General features: G+C 49.3%; 1 protein-coding gene across 3 annotated transcripts in view; it reads right to left on the bottom strand.

The window, feature by feature from the left end:
• Positions 1-393: 393 nt before the first annotated feature.
• Positions 394-15,355, bottom strand: part of SNX9 (sorting nexin 9) — a 105,225-nt gene continuing 90,263 nt past the window's right edge. For all 3 annotated transcript variants that reach the window (XM_032836439.1, XM_032836441.1, XM_032836440.1), the window contains 6 exons: positions 12,203-12,280; positions 7,769-7,845; positions 6,566-6,655; positions 4,428-4,542; positions 2,550-2,641; positions 394-867 (listed from right to left, as the gene is read on the bottom strand). In XM_032836439.1, the coding sequence (XP_032692330.1) occupies positions 820-867; positions 2,550-2,641; positions 4,428-4,542; positions 6,566-6,655; positions 7,769-7,845; positions 12,203-12,280 (500 nt within the window). In that variant the 3' untranslated portion in view covers positions 394-819. The remainder of the gene's footprint in view (positions 868-2,549; positions 2,642-4,427; positions 4,543-6,565; positions 6,656-7,768; positions 7,846-12,202; positions 12,281-15,355) is intronic.

The raw sequence follows: 15,355 nt of genomic DNA, 5'->3' as shown, positions 1-15,355 counted from the left end.
AGCTCCAGCCCTGGGAGCAGAGTCAAAGCCCTGTAGACACGTGCTCACCCCTGTCAACGTATTCCTTCTGGCAAGAATCATGCCTTCACCGGGCCTGGGGAGGAAGCCCCCCCGCCCCCGTGGACGGGGACAGTCAGCAGCGTTCCTGAGGGAAGTGGGGGCAGTGAACGGGATCCTGGGCTTTTGCCACACTGCACGCTCTGACAGGGCATGTGAGCCCCCCCCTCCCCTGCCCCGAGCCTCCTGGGAGGGCGCCAGCAGCCCCCAGGGCCCCTCCTGGCTTCCTCGCTCCTGGAAACAGAAGCACTGGAGTCATAAATATGTCAGTGAAAGGCATGTAGAGCTTCCTAAGTAGATAGGAATCCCACGGGACTGAAAAGAGTTATAAAAATATACAAACATATATGATTTTTATTCTGGTATATTTCATATTTTAAAGAAAGCAATTAGTAATTATCTGACATTGGGTAAGACCCAGAAGATCATGGACGACGTACAAATTACAATTTTATGTAAAATATCAGTGGGGGAACCCCTAATTTTCCATTCAAAATTCTGATAACTTTAAGTACTTTCCAAAAATAGAGACAATTTCCATTGTTTTCAGTAATGGATGTGGAAACGAACTGAAGAAGACTAACCCCATGAACCGAGGCATTTAGGTTGGTTAATAAAATAGACCCAGTTTTTTGCAACTCTTTCTTTTTGGCTTTTGGTCTTTTGTTCCTCTTTGTTTTTGATGAAGGGGGAAGAAATAAAATTGCATTGCCCAAAGTCAGAAAGAAGCACTTCGGAGATCTCTTGGTGTTCTGTTGTGTTCTACATAACCGGGAAGCGGCCGAGGGCCTGCCTCAGCTTTTCTGCGATCTGGTGAAGAAATGAGACAACCTTGAGATGCGCAGTCCCACCAGGACCTAACGGCATTCTACTCCCGCCACCTCCTACAAGTTAGACACTGCAAACATTTCAGAGGCTTCAACTGGGCTAAGCTTCAAGTCTCCTCCAGCATCAACCATCCACGGAGCCCTCCCCAACCCCAGCTTGCAGGAGGCCCCCCTTCTTTCTGGCACAGCCCCCGTCTCTCTCAGGAGCAGCATCTCCAGACCAGGGGTCCGGCAGGGGTGGGTGTCCTACTCGCACGGATTGCCCGTCTTGTCGGACACCCGTGGACTCCCGGGCCCCCACTGCCGGGCATGCCTCCCAGACCGTCGGCGCCTCCATGACAGAGCCGGTGCGGGACCGCAGCCGTGGCTACGTGCCCAGGCCTCCCCCAGGGAGAACACACGCTCCCCGAGGACACGGATGTCATGGCCGTTCTTGGAGCCCAAGCATCTGGCGTAAGTGCTTAGTATATACTACGCGCTCAATACAGGTTTGCTCCACTGAAAAGCATGTGAACTTTAGCCTTCAAGCATTGCTTTCTCCTAAAACTGTTACATCCGACAAGGACATTGGTTAAATGTCATTGAGTCACAATGTCATTGATAATTAAACCTCACTTGGGCTTAAGATTATCTAACAAATCAACTTGATCGGAGTTTTAAGAGTTGCCCTTCAAGGCTCTTTTAATGCAGAACAACAGCAACCTGGATTCCAGTACGCGAAGGCAACCGTACGGCAGAGCTAGTTAACACAGAGAGCCCAGGAACTGCATGCTGGAAGGGACAAACGTGCTTAAGGGAATTCCTTCTGGAAGCTCAGCTCCCAAACCAGCTGCTTCCCACACACGATTCACACTCTGCGGCAAGGACCCTGGTCACAGCTGCCGTTCAAGGATCTGCTGCCGGAGTCCGACACTCCCCGCACTGCCTCGCCCAAAGACGACAAGTGCACGGACGTGAGTGTGGGGCTGGCCCGCCATCGCCCTCAACACACGCGGAGCAGAGCATGGCGCGAGTGGGACACTGAGGAAGAAGCAAGGCGACCCGCACGGGGTCAACGACACGGTTGGGAACTTGCCTTCACGTGCCGGAGTTTCCGCTTACACGCTACGTCCTTGTTCTCTGCACATGCCAGTAAACAACCCAATTACTATGCAGAGCACAAAAGCTTACATTTTAGTGACCGTTCCCTAACTGAAAATATTTGAGGTTTCTCTCTGTCTCGTTTTCTGAGGTTCCTCTGGTGCACAACGAAAGCTCCTTCATGAAGCCTGCCCGTGGTGCCAGGCTCCATCCCCACTGAGGGCCTGCAGAGCCGGGGGCCCTCCTGTCCTGCACTGTCCCCGGGGCACAGAGAGGCTGGGGGTGGGGAACCTCCCCGCAGGACTTCTAGGGGCCTCACAACCAGCATCCACCACCCCTTCTTCCTTAAGAGAAAACTTTTTTAACCCAGTGGGATTCAAAAAGGAAAAGGCAGATATAATTCAATGGGAATAGGCAGATATAATTCACACACAAGTTCCTTTGGTTTATTACTTAGGATTAAAAAATACAGGCAGACTAACTTTATATATGGTCAAAGTTATGAGAGCACGAGTCCTCTGTGTGCATGCATGCGTGTGTGCGCGCGTGGGCGTGCAAAGGGCCCGGGGAGGGCGGCCGACTTACTGTTTCGTAGAACTGCACCTGCTGCTCCAGGTACAGGCGGATGACACTGTTGTAGTCGTAGATGCGGTTGCTGTGGAAGTGATTCATCTCAGCTACAACCAAAACCAAGGTATCAGTCAGTCCCCCCGGCCTTCCACAGGCCACGGGGCTTGCTCTGCTCCGTTGCCCCGGCTGGCCTCAGGGCAGGGCCAGTCCCTGACAGATCACTTTACAAAGAGGCTAGAAAAGTCATCTGCATAGCTGAGGGCAACCATACATCCCCGCAGAGGGGTGATTCTGTTGACGTGCAGATGAGACACTGGGAAACCCAACATAGACAACCACCCACGTGTGGATTTTGCTCTCCCAGAAGGGACGGAGCAGGAGGCCGGCGTGGGGCTCCCTCTCTGCAGACTGTCGGTGACACAGGACCCAGTGAGGCACCCAGCGGGTCCCACCCCGTCCCCTCTTGCAGCTGCCTGGACAGGTTTCTTGGGGTGCCCTTGAAAGGCTGTAGGGATGGGGGAGACGCGGGGGGACCCTCTTCTGGATGGACTTGGCTGCTCAGAGCATCAGGGCTCCCAGAACCCAACCTCTTGCCAGGTGAGAGGCTCTGTTCTCTGGACCTCTGGACCTCTGTTCTCCAGCTCTGCTGAATTTATGTCCTCACAGATGGCTCCCTTACCGCATCTGTCTCTTGGTACCAGCCCCGCGCCCATCACCACCTCGGCAGAGGCCTTGTCACACCTCCACCTGCCTCTTCCCTCATTCTGTGCACCTAGAAAGCCAGCTCCTGGCATACACGCCCACCATAAGGGCGCTGTTTTGAGTCTTGTATTATCTGAGGTCGTACAAAGCTTCTCATTTATCTGTGTGGAAAACTTCACACACAAGTTCAAAGCCAAATCCCCCATTTCAATCCCTTCGGAAGCCAGATCTTCTCTCAGATTTTTCTATTCCTGCCCCTAGCCGCCTCAGCTCTGGAACCCTTGCAGACACTCTTGCCTCTGTCCCATGCACTCCCTAGTCCCGAGGGCTGTTCCTTGGGCAAGTCTGCAGACGCGCTCCCTTCTCTCCCAGAGCACCATGTCTTCTTCGTGCCTGCAACTCTCAGGCCACAGAGGCAGCGGTGTCCCGCGTGGGCTGACGACTGCCCGCCAACCTCTCCCACCTTCTCCCTGAGCTGTGTACCTCCCTGCCCCTCACCATAAAGCCTTCCAGTGGCCTCTTAATGCCCCCAGTAAGACCAGGCTCTTCTGCCAGCTCTCAAGGCCCGCCACCATCACCAACACTTATTCCCCAACAGCCTGTAAGCCCATTTTACTCCTGAAGACCAGTGAGAAAATCTTGTCCCGCTATTTTGTGTGGGTTTGTTCAAACTAGAACATCCTTCCCCTTTCTCCTTTGCCCATGCCTGCTCTGTCTGTCCACCGAAACAGGAAAAACCCGTTCATGGCTCCTGTGTGCCGGAAAGCACTCAAATATATAAAAATTATTTAGTATCTTTTTACTAACACTCAAATTTTGCCGAAAAAGCCGTGTCCAAACTCCCTTTACATTCTCTGGTCCTAGGGGATAGAGGTTACAAACTGCTGAAAGCTGAACTTTGGAATCTAACACAGCGTCACGACAGGAGCTGAGATGAAGGGTTATAAGAGGATCTTCACGGTCTCTGAGACACAATAAAGAAGCCTGGGCTTAATCAGGCTGGCACTCCTAGCTGTCTCAATCGGGTCCGTCTGCATTAACACTGGGACCCTGCAAACAACGGGCTTGGGAGGAAATGCTAAATCAGCTCTTATCTGCTTAGCTGTGGTCCACGGAGGGCCTTCTCTCCAGCCAGGGAAACAACAAGGACTGAAACCGTCTCCGTGAGCGATGCCCGAACCCGGGCCTTACCTTGCAATGCATAAGACATGGTGCCAACTCGCTTCACCATGTTCTGTTTGTCCTGGGGGGTGATTTTACTGGTGGCCACCAGCTTATCACTTTCTTTCACTTTCTCTATCGCTCCCTGTGAGATATGAACATAAGAGTGTTAACAGAATGACGCTCAAAGGACCAGGCTTTCATTTCACATGCAACGATGCCAACGTCTTCTACAACTGACTGGCTACTGAACAGAAACCTCCCCACAAAGTAAGAACGTAGGAGAGCGCCTGAATGTAACTTCCTGCAAGTTACTTGGAAGCAAAAGGGTTGCTATTCTTGAAAAACAGAGCTAAGCCAAAATAGACAGTTTTCTGCTACAGCAGCATGAAAAGCAAACGGCGCTCTGTTTCTGTAATATCCGAGCCCGTGCCAGGACCAGAGGCGCGCAGGAGACGGACACAGGCATTGGGGTTTAGAATGATGAGGGACATGGGGCGCCTGGGTGGATCAGTGGGTTAAGCCTCTGCCTTCGGCTCAGGTCATGATCTCAGCGTCCTGGGATCGAGCCCCGCATCGGGCTCTCTGCTCAGTGGGGAGCCTGCTTCCTCCTCTCTCTGCCTGCCTGCCTCTCTGCCCATTTGTGATCTCTGTCAAATAAATAAATAAAATCTTTAAAAAAAAAAAAACAAAGAATGATGAGGGACAGTCCGTGCTTGCACCTGTGCTCTCTGTCTCTGTTCGGGGCATGCTGGCCGGGGGTGCTGGTACGTGTGGGCTGTCACCTTTACTTTGGTTTCTGGGAGGAGTACTACCTCGATTTCAAATTGATACTCAGGTGGAAGGAGTGAGAGAGCTGCTGAACGTTTCCCACTCCAGGACCATCACAGTGCTCATGAGAATGGTCTGGAAAGAAAAACTTTATGCTCGTGCATAAACCAGCCACCCTGCCCAAAACTCTTCATTGCTGGCCTCAATCCCTATGACAACCTGACTCTTCTGAGTTGGCTTTTTTAACTGAGGTTTTTACTTGTGTTATATTTACTTATGTTATTTCCCCCTAGTTTTGTTGAGCTGTAACTGACATTCAGCACTGCGTGAGTTCAAGGTGAGTGCAACCGTGATGACCTGACGTCTGGACCCCGGAACAGCGACCACAGCGACTGCTGTTCACGTCCGTCACCTCCCACAAGGACGAGTCGGTCTGATGTTTCCTTTGTGGGGACAACTTTTCAGATCTATGCTCCCAGAATCACTACCTCCGAGAGACCGCTGTGCTCTCAGGCTCACTGCAACCTTACACACAACAGTCTTGGTGTGGAAATGCCTGAGTGTCCATTGGTGGACGGTTTGGTAAAGAATGTTCTCAGTTTTATATTAAAGTATCTGAAGTTGCACACTACCCCTTCCCAACACTCGGATCATTAAGCTGAACGCTAAAACAGCCACATGCCAGGACTGCCAGGGTCGCAGACCAGCCCTCTGTAGAGATTATCCTAATAAATCCAAGTACATCACAGTCCCCCGGAGTATGACAGTTGACAAAATGCCCCTATTCTGAACTAATACGTAGAGTCTGAAACAAGCCAGAGTTGAAATGCGAGGAGACCCAAAACATTTCGAAATTCAGTTTGAAAATACCTTTATGGTAGGAATTATATAGTTTCCTTATTAGTACAAAAATATAAAATTGATGTTGATCATTTAAATTTTCATCAGGAAACCCTTTGTCAGGCCCAGGGGGACAGAATATCTGTGTCTCGACGGGGAAGGGTCTTTGAGGGTCTTTGAGGACCCACCCCAGCAGCTTACAGGGGTCTCATTAGTAAGGGCAAACTGTATTCCTAATCTTGTCTTGAATTGGCAACAGCGTGATTATTTTGTTTGCTACCTGGCCTAAGTATAGGCATAAAGGCATCTTTTTGTCACGCTTTTGTTTCCTCAAAGTAATCTTTTTTACAGAATGGAAGAAACCAGAAACTATGCATAGTGTAAATGTGTTACAGGATCTATTTCAACAGCCCAAGGGGACCCAGTCGGTTTCAGAAAGCTCCCTCCCCCCAGCCCCCCACTCAGGGCCATGCTGAGTGACAGGGCCCACGCAGTAGCCGTGGGCCGTGGTCCTGGCTCCCCATATCATCTTGTCCACACTTCTGTGATCAAATTACCTTGTGGGCGCCGATAATATCAGGGAAGCAGCCGAGGAAACCTTTATATTCATGATTACATTCCATGAGAAAATGGAGATCTTTCTTTGGCTACAACGAGACACAGGTTGGTTATTACTGGCAGAAAAATCTAGACCGTTGAGGATAAGAAAAGGGTCGTACTGGAGGACAGTATGGGCCAAGCCCTTGATACGAGTTACTGTCTATCAAGGGCTAAGGCATTCAGCATAGTTTTCCTGCAAGAAAACAACCCTCAAGGCTATTACATTCTCAATCGTAGTTTAGAGGGAAAATAAAATATCAGATCATTTTTAGGCTGGTTGGTCAAGTTAGTTATTTTGAGGTGATTTAAAATATGACACTGTATGGGCAAAAAACTAATACTATTTATATATAAGCAAATAAGATATAATCATTTAACGTCTACATTTTAACAGAGAATATACATTATTATTAAAAATCTGGTAGTCATCTTAAGTGGCAACTTAAAATTTTTCTATTTTTCTGAATTATAATTTTTAATAGCTATGTTAGGCAGAGTTCTAAAAATTCATCTTTTCCTCCAAGCAGCGGCAGTCCGTGACCAACATGGAGGTGTGTGTACGTGTGTGTGTGCAGAAGTACGTATTTCAGGAGGTCACCTGAGAACTTTAATTCGGGGACTTGAAACAACATCAATGTCTATTCCCCTTAAGGGAATCTATTATCGGTTATCGGTAAAGAGAACTGGGAACTGGACCACTGAAGGCGCCAGTAAAAGCCATGTGGCTGGAACAAAGACCCGCCCCTTGCCGGGGCCCTCATGGTCCCTTCTCCTTAGTGGCTGCCAAAGGCGGAGAGCCTGTCACGGCGGGTCTATGACTGCCATTACCAGCCGAGTAAAACAAGCCTCAGACAGGCTCCGGGTCCAGACCGGGGGGCGGGGGTGACCGCAGCTCTTCCTCTAACATCCCAACCCCCTCCAAGGTGGTGGAGGGTGGGTCGGAGCCACTGACACTGGAAGGCATTCGTGTCCATTTCTCCATGGTCAGTGCGTCCACCGTCCACCACCGCGGCTTACCCGGAGAAACACGACGGCCACACACAATGAACAAAGAGAGAAGAGGAGATCTATCTGCCAAGTTTGTTCTACCAATCGGCTAACGGAACACGTGGGTCCGACAGCCTACAGTCCGCTCGGGGAGCCCGTGTGCATGGGGATACCTGCTCCGCCACAAGACCGGCGATTTCTTCGTAAGTCTTTCCTGCTTCTGTTATCGCAGCGTTGAGATCTGTTTCGCCTGGAAATCAGTAAAGCTAACGTCAGCGCTCATGAGTATTTTCTCTTTGTTGGTTTTATTGAAAAATTTTATTAGAGCAAACACTACACTTTTCAAAACTAGAGGCTAGTGTCATGAGTCCCCCTCTACCGATACCCTGGCTTCCCAACGAACGGTGCGTGGCCAGTCTCTCTGCACCTGCACCATCCACCCCTCATGTCCCCCTTTGCTGGCCACAGAGCAACGCACCCATAAACTCTACGTCAAAGACAAGCACCTTCAAAAAGCAAGGACGATACCAACACCATCCTGGGGAAGTGAGAATGGCTCCTGACAGAAATGTCCAGTCAGTGGGAGGCTCCTGGTATCTGGAATCAAGCCGGCCGCTTTCCGGCGCAGAGAAAGCCCACGTGGCAGAGAGCTGAAGTGTTTCTTCCATCTATAGGTTCTTTCTCCTCCCTCCCTCTTTTCCCACAAATTTCTTTTGGGGGCGTTGAAGAAACCAGGTCCTTGCCTTGGTGCCCACAGCCTGGGTTTTGCTGACTGTGTCTGTGGTGGGAACACAGTCCTCTGTCCCCTGTACCATCCAGATCTTTCATCTTAGGAAAGGTCTGCAAAGTGTTGCTGTTCTACTCCTAGTACTCCTTCTTGATCTGAAGCGCTTCTATAAAGAGAAACTCTCCTTTATTGACTATCTGGTTACCTTGGGGTATTGGCAGAGAAAAAGCACATTAAGTGTTTTCTTTCTCTTTACCATTTCAGAATAATGAGCTGATCCTCTAACCATTCCCCAGAGGTAACAAATTAACTTTTTAAAAAAGTATCACTGCAAGTTTGGATTTAAAAGTACTTGATAAGCTTCACTGCAGAGAAAGTATTATTTTCACTAATGCTCTAATTTTCTCTTTACTGGCCAGTGGAAGGCTTTTCAAATCAGCATCTGGGTTCTGCTAGGAGCTTGGGTCCTTCTGGGTGGGACGCAGTGCTGAGAACTCCCCCTGTCGGGGGCGCTAGAGGGGCTTCTTGGGACTGGCTTGGATATTTCGGGGATTTTTCAATGAACAGAGCAAGGCAAACTATATTTTTTTAAAAAGAGGAAAACCATAATGAGCTCATATAGATATTTCCAATTCAAATTTAGGACTTGAGGATTTTTCATAATGTATTTTAAAATTCATTTTTATGTTTAGCTCTCTCATTTAAAAAACTTAGTTCCTAACAACGGAAATTTAATTACATGTTTGCTTTACCCTACAATATGTAAAAGTTTTTTTTTTTTTAAAGATTTTATTTATTTATTTGAGAGAGAGAGAGAGAGAGAGAGAGATCACAAGTAGGCAGAGAGGCAGGCAGAGAGAGAGAGAGGAGGAAGCAGGCTCCCTTCCAAGCAGAGAGCCTGATGTGGGACTCGATCCCAGGACCCTGAGATCATGACCTGAGCCAAAGGCAGAGGCTTAACCCACTGAGCCACCCAGGCGCCCTATAAAATAGTTTTAGAAGGCTTTTGAATAACAGTACTAACATTTTATTGCTAACTATATGATTACTGAAAACAAAAGATTTTTGAAGTCTTTTTGACTTTACGGTATCTGCTATTAGGGATGTATAATCAAAATTCAGTGTTCTCCGGTGATGTGAAATAATTCTTCCTTATATGGCTATGCCTTTACCCTGATGTATCAAGTGATTTATTTTGCTTTTGCTTTTTAGGGATTTTTCTTTACATTTTAATTTAAAATTTTTTCTTAGTAATAAATGTAGAATAAATAGACATGTAAAACATGCTCATGGTTCCAAAGTCAAGTCTATAAAACAAGCTAAAACCAGAGGTCTTGCTTCTATACTTGTTCCTCTTCTCTGCTACAGTTAACCACTTAAATATTTTTATCAAGTATTTTCCATGGTAACACGTGAGGATAGGAAGTGCCTCATGGATCTGTGCAAAGGCCATGCGCACGGTCTCCGCATGCTCCAGTGTCTGCATTCCCAGAGGGAGCGTGGAAATTTAACATAATCCGAGACTTTCTCAGGAACTGGAAGCCTCCGAATTATTGCAAGATCAAGAGTGCAGCGCTGCCCCATGTCACCAGTGCGTCTGAGCGAAGGAGGCCGTGATAAGACAGCGCTTGACTCTGCTGACCTTCATTTGCCTTGAGATGTGAAAAGCAAGTCCGGGGGGACTTGAGAAGTTCTTTGAAAGCAGGATCTCTAGGAAGCTGAAGGACAGTCCCCGCCCAGCGTACTACACTGAGTTAGCACTGTTAACACTTGGCCCAGGGCCCCGTGCAGCGTGAATGCTGGATGCGCACCGACTGACAGCCCGAAGCAGGGCCAGCGGTAAGGGCGCCTCTGTGCGGCTCGCACTGCTGGGGGCGGTGGAGGCACGGCGCCTTCACGGTCACCCCTCACTCCACCCCCCACCCCAGGATGTCCCCATCCTTCAGCGCTCTCCCCCCACTGCCCCTCGCAGCCCAATCTATCCTTTCTGGCAGGTTGCTCTTCATTGAACTACGGACAGAAAACTCCAGAGAAGCGGACTGTTCTGAAGGTCTGCGGATTCTACCGAGATTCACCGAATGACAAATACATGGGATGATTTATGTATAGTATAAGGTACCAAAGAACATCTTCAGGACCCATTTCCCAGGTAACCAACTGCCTTCTCCTGCCCTCTTTCCAAGACTTCTGGTTCAATTACCTGCACCCTCTATCAACGCCACATTTAGTGAAGGGTGAGTGAGTGTCTCTGCTGGCATCGAGCACGAGAACAAGTGAATCACCGCGGGGTAGCTCTGAATGACTTTCATGTTTTTCTATCTGACTCCAAGGAACGGAAGTCCTCAAGTCTGGGTCCACACTACCGGAAGGACCTAACAATGGCTACACAGCTCATCTTGGAGCAGTTCCATTTCTAGTCAGGATGGGGACAACTGCAGGATTCTTGCTCTCTATGTAATAATACCAAATAAGCTAAAACATCAGCCTTCTCCGTCAAGTCTCCTTCATCCTGTGGGGATGAAGAAATCCAAAGGAGCTCAATTCAGAAAGGCCTGAGTCTGCGCCCTAGGCAAGCTGCGGAGTCTGGAAGCCCTGGGGGAGGAGAAAGGAGGCTTCCACAGGCAGAAGGGCTCTGTTGCGACGGGAGGCTCTGCTCTGCTTTTACCAGATGCGTGGGGGCTGGTGTGAGGAACCAGCACCTGGGGGAGCCCCAAATGCAGAGCCAATCTGCCCACAGGGGTTTTGGACACTAAGGGGTGATGGCGGGAAGTGGGGGCGGGGCTGGAGGACAGAGAGCTCCCGGGGGAGGCTTAAGGAAGTGAGATTCAGGTGGGCTCCGACATGGACATGATGGGGGTCCTGCATCTTCACTCCGGTCGAGATGCCAGAGAAGCACAAAGCCAAGAGCACTCCGGGGGTCCTGCCAGCACCTAAGTAATGTGTGGGGCCCGACACCTGCTCCTCCATCATCCCTGGCGGCATGGTGGCCAGAGGACTGGTCATTCCACGCCCACATTCCTCATCTTAAACATGAGGGGTCCGATGGACCAAGCCTCAGAGCCCCCATCCGATCCGAAAGTTGGGACGGTGAGGCACAATTCAGCCAGGACTTACGTGGGAGCCCTGGCTCCTCCATGCTGGCGAGAGACTCATTTCTTGTTCCTGAAAATACTCAGACACTGACGTCCACAGACCCATCTCCCCTGAGCATCAGAATAAATACCGAGACCAAGGTACCAATTCCACCGTTTCTGTAAGCGACCGGACACACTCAAATTTAGCAGTGCCACTCACCTGACAAATAATACTTTTACTTGCTACCCGCTCCACAGAGCAAACTAAGCAAAAGTTCACCAAAATGTGCTTGTTCTCATGAGTGCTGTCAATGTAAAGGGACAATGAATTCGAGACACCACGGGTCAGACAGACAGCACGGGACATGCCGAAAGTTAACTCTAGGTCACGGAGAGGCCCGAGGCAACGTGAATTTGTTACTTAGTCAGAATGTTCCCTCCCAATGGCCTTGACGAGCTCCGGCCTTCGTAGCAGGAAGACCCGGCCTCTGAGGTCGGCAGAAAGATGAAAGCCAGGCAGGGGATGACCGGTCACCGCTGCCTGTTCTGGCAAAACACCAGAGCCGCCTCCGAGCACAGAGAAAGGCGAAGAATGAGCAAGAAACACGGACATAAGCAGCCTCCACCTCCACTTTCCCAGAAGCAGTGAGGGAGGTCACAGGAGCGCTGGGGGAGCAGCGCGGCCCAGTCAAGGGTCAGTGACAAGGGTCCCGAGCTGTAGCGTCCCTGCGGGGGCACAAGGGCCCAAGGGGGGCTGGTCAGCACCGGACGCTACAGGCTGGAAGGATAAGAAAATACGCACGCACCCTGGTACCCGCTGGAGCTGAACACCGTCGCTAAGCTCTGCAAGGCCTTCCCTATCTTCTGGTACTCCTTGGGTAACGCTGAAAGAGAAAAAGGAAGACGCTGGTGACGGGTCCCCTGAGCGAACGGCAACGGCATCACTATTTCCCCAAAGTGATTACTTTCACCATAGAAGAAATCTTTAGCAAAATTGTCGGCTTTTTTAAATTATTGTGTTTTTTTTCAGTAAAATCTGCTATTAACCAATTGTTCAGTTCATGGTGGACGTGCTCATTACGAACGACCACCCCGGCACGCCTCCTCACTCACGGCGCGAAGCCGGAGCCGCCGGGGGCTCATCTGGAGGAGGGTTTCTAGCGGCCGGAGTCCTCGCACGTGCCCCGTCCTAGGACCACCACGACAGCCCCTCTACTGGGGTAGGCACACTGTCTCTGTCCCGCGGGCTAGGAGAACAAGGCTTTGCTAAGTACACGGGCTTGCTGGGGGTCGCATGGGGAACAGGTGGCGGATGTGGCCTCTGAGACACCTGCTTTCCCCAAGGTTATGTATGCGGGACTGATTATCTTCGAAACAAGACTGAAGGCAATAAGGTGTGGGGGAAAATGCGGCAGAAGGTCTCAAGGGCCAGGGAGGATGGATTTGAGTTTTTTTCATCTGTGTAACACTGTAACATGATGAACGAAATGATCTCTGAGGGTCCTTCTAGCGCTAAAATTCTAGGATTCTAGGATCATTCTGGAGAACTTTCTAGAAGAATCTCTGTATTTTAAGCTATTTTTTCTTTGCATCTATAATAGTCCCCTTAAACACATCTACTGCTTTTCAGCAGAATGCCTTATTTGCATTTGAAGAATTAAAGTGCAGTATTAAGAAGAAAAATTCAAATGTTTCTTTTAAAAAATCTAGTTCAGAGAAATCTGTAACATGGTCTTTAAGTTGTAATAATCAGAAGACACGATTTTAAACTCCATTAGCTTAACTTTAATAAATTGTTTGCCTTTTTCTAACTATATACGTGAGGTTAAAGACATTTGCCATGTGCTTCACTGTACGCGTTTGATTTCTCACTTTACAGATGAGGAATCTTAAGAAACTATTTTGAAAGAAAAGGGGAAAGAAGATATGCTTACCTCAAATCCTAAACCAAGTGCTTCAAACTCCTCTCCTCCCAAAAAGGGAGCAGCTTTAGGCCAACATCCTCTATTTCGTAAATTTGAACTGATGGGACATGAAGCTGACCGGATGTTGTCAGACATAGGGATTTAACTTTTTTTTTTTTTTTTTTTTTTTTTAAGTAGGCTCCATGCTCAACGTGGAACCCAACGCAGGGCTCAAACCCCGGACCACGAGATCAGGACCTGAGCTGATACGCAGAGTCAGACACTTAACCCAATGAGCCACCCAGGCATCCCAGGGATGGAAAGAAATCATAAGCCCAGATTTCTGTGAGATCCTTAAAATTCTGATTAAGATTTATACTCAAAATATTTCTAAAAAATAGAGCACGGCATTCAAAGAATATGCAGATTTCAACGAATAGCTATTATTATGGCCTCATAAGAGCATACAGCTCAAATTTATTATTTTATAACAAAATCACTGTTTGAGAGAAGCACCACTCCCCTTGTTCATGAGTTGACCCTTGGTGACCACAGGCTGGCGGTGGCTTTTTTCTCTAATGCTGCTTTGTGTACCTTACCATTTTGGGCCTAATCAGTGGCGCACCGAGGACATGGCATCGCATTTCCACGCCATGAGAAAGGAGTCACCGTCCTCGAGTGGGAACAGCTGTCCCGCCCCAGCATGCGGTTCTCCTGGTATTGAGGCTCATGTGAATGGCACAGGGTCATGCAGTGAGAAGCAGGGTCTTTTCTCCCCCCAGCAAAGGGCCAGACAGTAAATATTTTGGGCTCTCTGGGGCCACAGGTTTCTGCTGAAAGTACTCGACTCGGCCACTGTAACAGGAAAGGAGACACAGCTAGCATGTAGGGAGGCGGGCCAGGCTGTGTTCCACTTTACAAAAACAGGCAGCAGGACGGATCTGGCCGCCAGGCCGCGGTCGGCCAACTCCTGGTAAGGCTTAGATTTTATTACTATTAACTGTGCTCTGCTATCTTAGTTCAGCCACAAGTCACCCCACATTCAGCTTCTTGTTCACTGAAATTGTTTTCTGACCTCAAATTTTATTCTTTTCCCCTTCTTTAGAAGAAAAATATCACTTGTTAAAAAATCTTTACAAAACATAAAATCAAATTCCTTCCTTTGCTGAGGATCACGGTTTAATAGTGGGTATGTATGATTTTTATTATTCAAAGTAGAAGCCATTTTTAAGAGAAAGACAAAACAGATCTGAGTATAAACAGTATTCTTGTAGGGCGTCCGTGTGGAAGGCCAGAATGTTCTCAGATACCGGCCTCACGGTTGGCCTGCTGGCCTCCCCATAACCAGAGCTCAGTTTCCTCTCTGGGACTCAGATGTCTGTTCTGGTGATAAGGATGGGATGGGAGGACAGGGGAGGAAACTCCGGAGAGTCAGTGGCCCTCGAAGACAGTGTGAATGCTACACAGTGGTGACCCGGCCTCCGGAGCCCGTGGGGCCTCCAAGGTGGCAGGGCAGCTGGCTGGCGTGACCCCCGTGGCTGACAGGACCGGTTTTCAGCCTACGCTATGTGACATGAGGGGCTGGAGAATGTGGGACACCATGGGTCAGCAGAGTGATGGTCTAGACACAAAGGGAAGGGGGGTGTGGCAGGCTGGGGGTCAGGATAAGAAGTCCTCGAGGGTGGAAAGGCATGACTGGCGGAGCCATTGGGGTTCACACTTTCCTAGCCTGACCCAGCTCATGCTCTCCACAGCCAACAACCCCAGCCTTCCCTAAAAATTAGGTTGTAGTGGTTGCCTGGGTGGCTCAGGCAGTTCAGGTCATGATCCCAGGGTCTTGATCGAGCCCTGCGTCAGGCTCCCTACTCAGTGGGGAGTCTGCTTCCCCCTCTTGCTCTGCCTGCTGCTCCCCCTGCTTGTGCTCGCACTCTGTCAAATAAATAAATTCTTTAAAAAAAATTAGGGCCGTAGCCAATCCAGATGGCCCCTGACTTAGCAATTTATAGACTTTATAACGGTGTGCGAGATCAGAACGTGCACTCACGGGAAATTGTA

This window comes from Lontra canadensis, unplaced genomic scaffold, assembly GCF_010015895.1.
Source record: "Lontra canadensis isolate GAN:19392208 unplaced genomic scaffold, GSC_riverotter_1.0 scaffold92, whole genome shotgun sequence".
In the NCBI taxonomy this organism is placed as follows: Eukaryota; Metazoa; Chordata; class Mammalia; order Carnivora; family Mustelidae; genus Lontra; species Lontra canadensis.
This window is presented reverse-complemented; position numbering and strand designations above follow the sequence as displayed.